The 12,020-nt window shown below is 45.8% G+C and overlaps 1 protein-coding gene across 1 annotated transcript in view; it reads right to left on the bottom strand.

Moving 5' to 3' along the window:
* ATIC (5-aminoimidazole-4-carboxamide ribonucleotide formyltransferase/IMP cyclohydrolase) overlaps positions 1 to 10,697 on the bottom strand; it is a 31,474-nt gene extending 20,777 nt beyond the window's left edge. The window contains exons 1-7 of the mRNA XM_005289719.5: positions 10,468 to 10,697; positions 7,600 to 7,726; positions 5,484 to 5,560; positions 4,120 to 4,186; positions 2,255 to 2,343; positions 973 to 1,124; positions 730 to 886 (exon numbers count right to left, since the gene is read on the bottom strand). Coding sequence (XP_005289776.2) covers positions 730 to 886; positions 973 to 1,124; positions 2,255 to 2,343; positions 4,120 to 4,186; positions 5,484 to 5,560; positions 7,600 to 7,726; positions 10,468 to 10,489 — 691 coding nt within the window. The 5' untranslated portion in view covers positions 10,490 to 10,697. The remainder of the gene's footprint in view (positions 1 to 729; positions 887 to 972; positions 1,125 to 2,254; positions 2,344 to 4,119; positions 4,187 to 5,483; positions 5,561 to 7,599; positions 7,727 to 10,467) is intronic.
* Positions 10,698 to 12,020: the final 1,323 nt, after the last annotated feature.

The raw sequence follows: 12,020 nt of genomic DNA, 5'->3' as shown, positions 1-12,020 counted from the left end.
AAAAAAAAAAAAAAAAAGCAGAACAGAAAAATTTATCAAACACTTTTGCCTTTGTTGCAGCATTAACAATTTTACTATCTCCACCTAGTAACGGGCCTAGACCATTGCTAGGATTTATTTTCTTCCTAATTGCGTTATGTATGTTCCACTATCATGGGGATAGGGAAAGGAAACTGCTGCAGGAAACTAGCTGGAAAAGCATAAAACAGAAACCCTTTAAGAATCATAGTTAGAAAAGTAAAAAAAAAAAAGGGGGGGGAGGGGGGGACAAAAAACCCTAGAGAACAAGTTAGGCACTTGACTGGTTCTTCCTGACCCTAGGGAAATAAATACATATATTGCCCTGGGATCAGGCAAGACCAATCAAGCACCAATCTTACTCTCCCTGGGCTTCTTATAGCCTTGCAGGGGAGCAAGCAGCCAGAACTGTTCCGCCTACTCCCCTGCAATACAGCAGGCAGCCACTGGGGGAGCTACTGACCAAGGGATAACAGCTGCACAGCACATTCCAGCCTCATACTTGTCCTGGGGCTGCAGAGGGCGTGCTGGGAGGTGGCACCCCTCTTGGTAGCAGAAGAGCTGATCCAAACCCTTCCCTTTTAAAGTCACAGAGCACGGCTCAGGGAGGCATTCCCAATTCAGAATCAAATACGCATTTTCCCAGCAGTCACCCTGGAGGGCTACAGGGTGGCCTCTGCTGCTGTAGCTCAGCCAATCCTTCTGTCTTACCAGTCAGAGGAAGCTTAGGCCTCAGCGTGTAGAGCTGTGCGGGGGTCTGGTGGGGGTTCATGCCATAACGCAGAGGAAGCTGGGATACCCCCTTGCTGTACTCTTTCCTGAAGTAATCGGAGATAGCGCCATCATACTGAGCAGTGTGAGTGAAAGCCTGAGGACAAAACAGGCAAGACTGTTTGGTTTCTAGGACACGCTCTCCAAAGGGAGCACAATTTTGTTCTAAAGAAGAGGACAGACCTTCAGGGCCAGCTGACGTCTGGTTTCCAAGGAGGTGTCTTTACTACTAGATGCCTTCATCTCTTCAGCCACAGAGCTATAATCTGCAGGGTCACACACGACTGTCACACGAGCATGGTTCTTCGCAGCAGCACGTAGCAGGGCTACTCCTCCTTCAAAAAAGAAACCCAGAAGCGTGTAACATTCCTCTTCCGTATCCAAAATACTCGGAAACTCACATCTTAATGTAAGGTTGATGCCCTCTGACCTAGAGCTAAGGTATCATGGTTCCCTCCTTTACTAATATTCTATGGTGCCTGCCATCTGAGGATCTCAAAGCCCTTTGCAAATATTAATGGTCCTGTATGCAAGCTCTGAGATCACCTTTCCCTCTTAACCCAATCGCACACAGCTATTAAAATATCTTTGATCGCATAAGATGCCTGGTCCTTGCAAGAACCCTGGTGAGCAGACACCAGAGACAGGACATAATTCAGGAGCTTTCTCTTCACACGACGCTGAACAGGGATGCTGTCCTGTTAGGTTAGTAACGAGGTCATGAGGAGCAAAGCTACGTATCAGAGAGAAATCCACATTTGCAAGCCCTCCCTAGATGCACCAAATCAAGGGTCCTACCCAATGTCACAGGGGAGTAAATGGTGCACAAAGACAAGCCCCTGCATTTGTAACTGCTCCTTACAATGGTGATCCTCCTGGTGCTTTTCATTGCTTAGCTTTTCTTCCCCAACGCATCTACTTCTCATTGCGTTGCCATGTGCTCCAGGAAGACACTTAATCTGCTCTCCACACTGCAAGAGAGTCTGCCCAACCTGTCTCTTCTAAACAAAGCCCCTGCATGTACACACGGTGCTTCTGTAAGTCAGGCTGCACTATTCCACCAGCTGAGCAGTGCCGCTCACCAGTCAGTTAGAATGAATCCGTGTTACTGGAACGTTCATTATTCTATTCCTGAAGGGCATCCCCATTTCACCCTGCCACCCAAGCTTGGTCAACACTCGCCCTTCCTCGACTGGCAATTGCCATAAATGTTTTGCCAAGTGGTCATGACCACCTGAGCGAACTGCGTTAACACTGTAGTACAGATCAACCAAAAAAGGGCTCAGAGTGACAATATCATTATCACCACTGCAGACCTTTATGGATGCATGAAGTCTCCCAGGAAGAGGGACAGAGGTCACTAATGGACCAGAGATCAATGCCTTTCATCAGCTATCAGTTTTCCCATAGCTATCACATCAGCCCTCGGTGGAAGGTTTGTTCTCACAGTTTCCCATGGACTTACCGATGTCTATGTTTTCAACCGCCTCCTGTACAGTAACATTTGGGGAAGACACAGTCTTCACAAAGGGGTACAGGTTACACACCACAACTCTGGAAAGTGATGGGGAAAAGCCCTGGGTTACTCATCAAGAAGTAGGGTAGTCAAGTCAGGCTTAGCTCTTCCCACAGTACAGTCACTGTTCTTTCCTCATGTCCTCGTTTCTGACGTGAGACCAGTGCAAAATCCTAAACTTAGATCTGTGCCTCTCCTAAGGAAGTGGAGATTGCTAAAACTCATCGATTCATATATTCTAAAGGCCAGAAGGGACCATTGTGATCATCTAGTCTGACCTCTCGCATAACTCAGCCAATAGGACTTCCCTGTATTAATTCCTGGTTCAAGCTCTGCTTGAACTACAGCATCTTTTTTTAGGACAACATCCATTCCTGATTTAAAAATTTCCAGTGAGTGAGAATCCACTTGCTAAATTGTTCCGATGATTAACTACCCTGGGCTAACCATTTTCAATATGGCCTTCACAAGCCTTTCATCTTCCAGACAGTCCTATTTTGCCATGTCCCATTCACTTGGGCCTCACCATATTTCTAATCACCTTTACTACCCATCACTGTGTCTTTTCAGAGTCTTCGGGAAGAGCCGCACCCTCACCCAGTGACTTTGTGGCTGCTAACACCTGTATCTATGCAAGTCAAAACAGTAAGCCATTGCATTCACCATCCTGACTTCAATGGAGCCATGCAGATCACACCAGCTGAGGATAAAGTCCCATATCTTTTAAGTCAGTTAATCAAAATTAGATATAGTGAAGGTAAATCATTGCTTACTGGAATACAGAGCAATGAGGACACTTTATTCCCTTCTGAATTTAGCCAGGTTTTTTCTAACATCCTGTGTGCCTTGGGCTGGGATTCTCACTGACCTATGTTGATTCCTACGTTTTTACACCCTAGGTCGGGGTAGTCGATAGATGGACCACAAGCCAAGTCTGGCCCACCAGACACGTTTGAACAGACGGCAAGGTCTTTTTATTTACTTATTATCATTACTGTGGTGTGAAAATGTTTCTCTGGATTCTGAACCTTGATTATAGCTTGACCAAAAAAATTGGACCTTGACGGAAAAAAAAATCGACTACTCCTGCCCTAGGCTGTCAAATCCAGCCCAAGACCGATCTGTGCAGACTATTTATCACAGCTCAATTCCACCTCCTTTCATGCGGATCAATCCCTCAATAATTTAATTCAGCCACTTGTTTTTAAACTGAATGCAATACAAGAGAAGTAGTGGTTACTTATGTCTGATCATTACTCTGAGGTGATCAATCCCCCAGGCGAGTTTACTGATAAAGAAACTAATGCAGATATAGAGCAAGATGAACAGAAGGGATCTATGTTACTTAGTGTTTTGACCTCTTGGGATCCCATCTGCTCTTTCACGTTGACCCTGGAAAAGAGCTATTTGTTGTCTATAATCTAGCCCAACAACCTTTGTAGGGGCCCATCCCAATTCTTATGTTTAATCCATCTATCTGTGTGTTGAAATTCAAACAGCTCTGTGCAAATCTCAAAGTGTATGTTTATTAAGCAAACATTTCAAAAATCAAAAATAAAATGGTCAGATCAACCCCCTTGAGCCCTTTTTGCTACAGTTCTAGCTAGAAAGACAGATCTGCAACAAACTAACCAATAAAATCCACGTACCCAGTGATTCCAACAGGGAAAAGGAACAAGAACACAGATGTGCCTTTTCCTCTTTGGGGATGGTGCTGCGATCCCTTCCACTCCCACTCACTGGCATTCCCTGATTGGTCTCTAAACTTTTTCTCATGATTGCTGGTTAACTGCGCCTCGTATTCAGACATTTACCTTACAAGGCTGAACCCCAGTTTGTCCATATCAGCTCCATCTTCTGGAATATTACGAGCCAAGATTCCTAATTACAAAAACAGTAGGTTTTTGAACAAAGGATAATTAAAACTTTCTCAGCCTCTTTCTTCAGAGTACATGCTCTCTCTGAGATTTTATTCCATAAACACATTCTGATTAGGTTTAAGTTACAACAGCAGCAGCAAAAATCCCATTGTATTGGCTTTCTGGCTGCTCAACTTTCACTCAAATAGATTTTCCAGCACTAAATCCTGGGGGAACTCCAAGTGCTGAACACAAAGCCCCAAAACAATCGCACTTAATGAGCTGCCAGCTGCTTATCTTAAAACGTGGGAATGGTCATCGAAGGCTCTGGTGCATAGGTAAGGAGGAAAAAGCCACCCGTGATCTGCCACCCAACAATACATAAACCCCATGAAACAAATGAGGAGGTAACAAAGTGGAGCCTTGAGCAGAATGAGACAGCTGACAGGCTGGCGTACAGTAAATGGGAGAGGAATCCAGAGCTGAACATCCCCCGAAGAGACCCTACTTTTCCAGTCCTCTCAAGAGTGTGAAATGAGATGGCCAATAGGTCCAACCCTACGGATCTCAAGTGCTGCAAAAGGAGATGAAGCACGAGATGGCTCTTTGGGTGGACTGACCAAATAACTGCAGTTCTTCCAAAAGTAAGAGCTTGAAGCTTACAAAATGCAGGAATCACCCACCAAAACCGAAGCTGCCATGGGGCCCCATTCTGCAGGCCAAATTCATCTACAGGCCAAGTTCAGTGGAGCTGCACCTGCTGGAACAGGTTTAAATTTCAGTCTGCCAGGAGTTTGCAAGGGAAGCCCAAGGCAGGCCACATTGCATTGCAGTAAGATCGCTGCATGTCACAACTCTCGAGTACTGTCAGAGCTGAGCCGCTCTGCTTGCAGCTGAAACCAAGCTGAAGTATTCTTCCTGTAGATACAGGCTACGCCCAGGACGACAAACCGTTCATTGTGGTCAATCATCATCAACAGAGAGGACGGCCACTGCACATTCAAGAGCCTCCTGGCATGTCTCCTACTGAGTGAACAATGCCTCCTACCTTGTTGCTAGAGTGATGAGAGGTGACTCCTCTGCCTCCAGCATCCTGGAGGGAAGGAACTAGTCTGACGAAAGGGTGCTGGTCAGTGTGCCACACATTCTAACAGCCAGCGAACGATGCAGCTCCTGTTGATTGCGTGTGGGTTACAACTGAGTGACCTGCAGCTTCATCGGTCCTCATTCCCCAATTCTTCCACCCAATCCCCTGAAGGGCCTCCAGCAAGCCCCCTTGATTTCCGTTTCAAAATGGAAGGACATCGGCAACAACTTACCAGCATGGACTGCGGGGTGCAGGGTTTTCACACGTCCCCCTAACATTTCAGGAAATCCGGTCAGATCGGACACATCTCTGCTCAAGGGGGAAACAAAACATTGAAATGGCTGCTCAGCGCTTGACAGATTGAGTGGTTCTGCAGGCTCCATATTCTCAATCATGGCCCTAATCTGGTCCCCCATCAGAGTTTTAACACTGGCTGCAATGGGAAGAGGTTCAGACCCTAAAAATCTCCAAACTTTCAAGGGATGCCCAAGATTAGGAAGGCCAAAAATAAGACTTTGCAGCTCTGAGTGGATGAAAATCATGACTTCTCTGTCTCCAATCACTACTGAAGAGAGAGCACGATTCTCGGAAGTGGCAGGGCCCTGTATGTTCACAAGACTGGAGCAGATGGAAGGCATGATAAATAGGTTGTTAGTGTATCACACAACTCAGTTTCTTCCAGTATTGCATCCTTGTTGTGAAGAGCTGGTAGACGTTTCAGGACAGGGAGTCACAGAAACTATTCTGCGTTAAGGTTGGTATGGTTTATGGTTCCATTACATCTCTCTGACACTAGCTAGCAAAATGGTCCTGCGAGTAACCGTTGTTAGCAGAAACATGCTAGGAATGCTCGTTTAACTCTCTTCCACAATTTTACTGATTTCCGACACTTAACAAGGTATAGAGCTGTATTTTATGTAAAACCTACGTCCAACGCAGCATAATAGAGGAAGGACACTGGTTTCCATATCTGCCCTGAACAGCACAGCAGGAGTTCCCAAAATAAATAAATAAATAAATCTAATGGGCATCAGCTGCTTTTCCCATGAATGGAAACAAAGCATGTATTTTTTAATCAAATTAACCTGACCTGCACCGTTATTTTGTGAATGGGCTTTTATACTGAAATAACCAGCCAAGTCAACGTGACCTACCAAAAAACAACATTACCTCTGTCTTAAACTATTTTATCCTGGAAGATATGGACTAGATAACTTAATAAGAACTTGTACAAATGAGCTGAGAGATCAATCTTAGAAGAAACATTATATGGGGAAGCTGACATAATCATTTTAAAGATCCAGCATTTTAGATACAGTATTATTATTCTGCTCTCAGACAGACATTCAAGGTATCAGCACCATTGCTCCTATAAAATGTGGCTTTAATCCCACTGCTGTTATATTGTTCACTGTTCTTCATAGCTAACCGTAGCTAATGCATTAAGAAATTATGGATTTGCTTTTCATTTCCTTCACCTCGTGACTGTTTATAATTAGAAGGAACTGTAAATTGGGGAGGGAATGAGACTAACGTGACCATCCTTAAGTGCTGTCACCGCTAGAGAGAGGGACCAGAAACACAACCTCAGGGGAATTTTGGAGACACCACCACAGCTTCTTTTGCCACGGTCATTTGCGGAGAGGGTGAACAACAGCCAGTCAAGCCAAGCGCTTTAACAGATTTGCCATCATTACACGGGAAACTATTTATATTTGACTGAAACTGCTTTTGAATGGTGGAGTGCGGAGACCCAGAATCAAAACATTTCCTCAAATCACAGCCAAACTGGCTAGAGACTCTGCGTGCCTCCCTTTTCAGTGGAGGAGTGCTCACGCTTTCCTGCCTGTCACACACTGAGGACACCCAAAATCATTTGCCACTTTTGAAAAGCCAGGCCATCGTTTTCAGACAGACAATTTGTGGTTTTGAACAGAAATAATCTCCAAATCCCCATAAAACCCTGTAACCTTCCCTACTCTCCAAGAAGGGGCAAAGACCAGTTTTCAGCAGCCAGCAGAGACTAGCATTAAGGCCTGATTTTTTAAAACAACATATTGCCTCACAGGAGAGGAACTGGGTCAGGGCAAACATGAGAACACCTGGATTGCAGGAACCCTCACTTCCCCATCAGTCACCACACACACTCCCTCATCTCAACAGTCTTTGGACTCAATCTGTTTCCAGCCAAGGAGCCAGACCTTGAGTTCTGTTGCATTTAAATGGTATAGTTCCCTCCCCATCTTCGCCTCAAATCACGGCAAACTAATCAAATGATTAACATTTTCAGAAGGTTTGATGTATTTTTGGTTGAGAATAACGTTGACACAGAGAGAGAGAGCTCTTACCTGACGTTCAGGCCAGCATGCCTAAGACAGTTTGCTGTTCCTCCAGAGGCAACCAAACCCAACCCAAGAGAGTTGAGGCATTTTGCAAATTCCACCAGGCCAGTCTTGTCTGAGACGCTGAATAAAGCTGGAAGAAGAGAAGAGAGGGAACATTCTGGTAACACACAGGTGGATTTTTTCCCCCTTTACTACATTGCATAAAGTAACAGATTTGAGGCCAAATATGCAGCTAACCTCACTAAACAATTTTTAAATCAAAACTAGAAACTACTCCTGTAGACAATCTGCATGTTCAAATGCCAACATGGTCTGCTGCTGGCTGAGTAACTGCCCAGTCTAACAGTATCATTAAACATTTGCCCGTACTCCTGGAAGGCCGTGAGGCCTAGGAGAAAGAGAACTGAACTGGCATTAGGTTCTACACTTCGAGCTCTGGCCTGCTGGATGACCTCGGGCAAGTCATTTCACCTCTCTGTACCTCCATTTCCCCATCTGTAAAACGGGAATAATGACACTGACCTCCTTCGTAAAGCACTTTGAGATCTATGGATGAAAAGATAGGAGCTGGGTATTGTTTATAATAACAGTGTTTAGGTGAGGTTTTGGGGGTGAGATTTGAATGCCCAATTCCCATTCATTTTAAAATTAATAATTTTGATTATTAATATGAATGGGAATTATGGTGGGGGGGGGGGCGCAAATTATGTTGACAGCTTTGAAGAGCTCGGTCAGGATATTTTTTCTAAAACACGTGCTTAGCTCCAGTCATAAGGTGATCGCTTACACAGGAAGGAAGAATAATTCCCGGCTGACGTTTTCTGGCCTGTGTAATGCAGGATTCAGCTGAAATAACCACAATGGTTGCCTTCTGGCATTTCAAATTAGTCTAATTCCACCTGCAAGACCAACATACAACTGCAAATTTTTTTTGTGCTCAAACGGAGTGTCCACAACTCTGAAAAATAAGGCCCCGGATATTTACAAAAATAGCAAGTTGCTTATTTCACTTGGCTTGTGAGTAGCTAATGGAAACTTTACAAGGGAAGAACAACAGTGTCTATGAATGGATTTATCAAAAGATGGCACACGGTGACCGTGAATTCTTATCTACTATCTTAGCAGTGCAGATTAATGGCACCTACAACCCACAGTTCACAGATCCAGCACATTGATATCATTAAGCCCTGAACTTGCAAACATTTACCTCTGAGTAACTTCATGCATAAAAAGTTACTCAGATGTGTTTGCAGGGTCATATCGAGCAGGAATGGATGCAGTTGCTACTGTCCTGAGCAGTGCTGCTCCGAGTTAACCAGATTTTATATTTCAAAGTGCTTTACAAGCATTAAACACAGACACTCCTAGGTATACCTTCATTTTATGATGGGTAAACCGAGGAAAAGAAAGGTTAAGTTACTTGCCTAAGCAAGTGCCACAGCAAATTGGCGTCAGGAATAGAAAACGCAGACCCAGTCCCCTGCTGTAACTACAAGATCTTAACCAATGCCCTGACCAGGAGTTTGGATCCAAACATGCAGACCCCCAGAGCACCAAAGAACTGACTGCAAAGCTGGATCTCTTAACATTTCTAAGTGAGGACACCAGGTCCCAGAAGATCAAGGAGTGGGGAAGGCAGTTTTTTATTCACTATTTTGAAGGAGCTTCTGTGTATTCATAGCTGCATCTGCTTATACTTCCAGCCAAATAGAGTGAACAAGAGTTTTTTAAATTATCAGCCCTGCAGAACCAGCGCAGCTACGAAGCGAGCTGGGTTCTATTCAGCTCCAGACATCACCCCAACTAGTAACTAAGGCCATGTCCACACTTACAAGCTTACAGCAGCCCTGCTGTAAGAGCATTCGTGTAGCCATGTTACGCTGACTTTATGTTGCTCAGGGGTGTGAAAAAAAACCACACCCCTGAGCAACAAAAGTTTTGCCGACATACGTGTTAGTATGGACACGGCCTAAATGCCATGTTAACAGTCATGGCATGGGGCCAATTCATGGTTGTGCCTTGCACTTTGTGCAGTTATTTACATCTGTGCATCTTACTAGATGACCTCCTGAGGGCTCTTCCAACCCTACTCTATGATTCTATGAAATGGCGCTAGGGTGACCAGACAGCAAATGTGAAAATTCGGGACGGGGGTAATAGGAGCCTATATAAGAAAAAGACCCCAAAAACGGTATTGTGTCTATAAAATCGGGACATCTGGTCACCCTAAAGGGCACGCTCCCAGATCTAAAATGCTATTTAGAAACATTCTGCACATGCTTTACAGTCATGTGACACTGGTGCAAATGACTGTGATTTGGAAACCCTGGACAATAGCAAAGGGAACCCAACCAAACCCCAACCCCTGTGCGAGAAATGTTGTTTCTTACATTTCAAACAGGATTTCACTGCACCCTTGCAGGGCGTGAGTGATTTTGAGGTGGGAGAATCCAACTAATATTTTTAACACCCAACATAGAAAAAATTCTCCCAGGCCCCATTTCAACCTGCCCAGGGATGTACAGAGATCGTGTTTCAAACACCTGCTCAGAAGCGTCATCGGCTCTTCTCCCCCGCCCCCTTTTTCCATGGCCTGGGGCACCAGCAGCTCAACGCCCTTTCGCTGGATCGAGCATCAGCTCCGGATCCAAGCAATGCATCGTCAGGCCCAAGCACTACAGCCCCGGATTTAACCCCCTCCTCCCACAGACCCCAGTCACGCTGCGCCCCACGCAGATCACGAAGGGTTAATGCCCCCCTCCCCCGGGCTAGGCCGGAGGCTGCTGCCGGAAAGGCTCAGACACTGCAGCTGCAAACGGGGGAAGGGGGGAGGCGCTGCAAGACCCCAGGGCGCGCGGCGCGGGGCATTACCCAGCTGCTGCCCCGTAGCCATGCTCTGCGGCGGGCCCGATCCCGGCGGCGGCGGCGGCTGCACCTGGTGGGGGGGCAGAGAGCAATGCACGTGGGGCGGCCCTAGGAAGCGCCTGGCAGGAAGTGGGGTTGCAGCTGCATGCTGGGAGCGACGGAGCCGTCTGCGGAGCCCCAGCCCTACGTCCCCCAAGGGCGGGGACCAGCCGAATACAAAACGCAGAGCCACGCGCCGCCCTATTCCTGGTGTAGGTCCCCACGTGTGTCTGCATCCCACAAGCAGGGCCGCCCCGGGAAATTGCCTGCACGCAACAAAGCAAACTTCAGATCCTCATCCCAGGCCTAGCTAGGAAGGTTTGACCAGTATAGCCGTACCAGCAAATTGTAAATGCAGTTTTACTAGCAAAAAAGCCCCCCAAACCAACCCACCACCACCACCACCACCACCACCACAAAAACTTCTAACTTCTTATACCACTGGCTAAGGCTTTTGCAGGCAACGCTATGGTGTGTGACAAAATCCCACAACTAGGCTGGCAAAACTTTCTAGCATAGACCTGCCCTAAAACCCGAGGTCTTCCCCAACCAGCCCCCCACAAAAGGTCCAGAGCTGGTAGAAATTTTCCAAATTTCAATTAAAAATGTCAAAAATAGTTTGAATTTCAATTAAAGGACAGGCTGGGTCTAAAATAACAAAATTTGTGCAAAACCTGGTTCTTGAGTAAAATGATCATTGCAGTTTTGTCTCAAAACAAGCATCCTCCCCCACCCCTGCAATGAGCCATGAGCAGATGTGGTTCTCAACCAGGGGTACAGGTGCTCCTGGGGGGTACACAGAGGTCTTTAAGGGGGTACATCAACTCGTGCAGATATTTGCCTAGTTTAACAGCAGGCTACATAAAAAGCATCACCGAAGTCAGTACAAATTAAAATTTCATACAGCCAATTACTTATACAGCTCCACGTACTGTACACTGAAATGTAAGTACCATATTTATATTCCAATGGATTTATTTTATAATTATATGGTAAAAATGAGAAAGTCAGCAATTTTTCAGTAATAGTGTGCTGGGACACTTTTATTTATGTTGTCAAGTATCACCTACAAGATCTTCACCAAGCATTCTCAAAACTACGATACCCACACAAGGAAATAAAGAAACAAATCAACAGAGCCAGACGTGTACCCAGAAGCCTCCTGCTACAAGACAGGCCCAAAAAAGAAACCAACAGAACTCCACTGGCCATCACCTACAGTCCTCAGCTTTAAACCTCTCCAACGCATCATCAGTGATCTACAACCCATCCTGGACAATGATCCGCTCAGTGGTTTGAGCGTTGGCCTGCTAAACCCAGGGTTGTGAGTTCAATCCTTGAGGGGGCCACTTAGGAAGCTGGAGCAAAATCAGTATTTGGTCCTGCTAGTGAAGGCAGGGGGCTGGACTCGATGACCTTTCAAGGTCCTTTCCAGTTCTAGATATCTCCATTAATTAATCCCTCACTTTCACAGACCTTGGGAGGCAGGCCAGTCCTCGCCCACAGACAACCCACCAACC

Source organism: Chrysemys picta, chromosome 11 (genome assembly GCF_011386835.1).
Source record: "Chrysemys picta bellii isolate R12L10 chromosome 11, ASM1138683v2, whole genome shotgun sequence".
In the NCBI taxonomy this organism is placed as follows: domain Eukaryota; kingdom Metazoa; phylum Chordata; order Testudines; family Emydidae; genus Chrysemys; species Chrysemys picta.
Note: the sequence above shows the minus strand (reverse complement) of the source record. Positions and strands in the feature narration are given on the sequence as shown.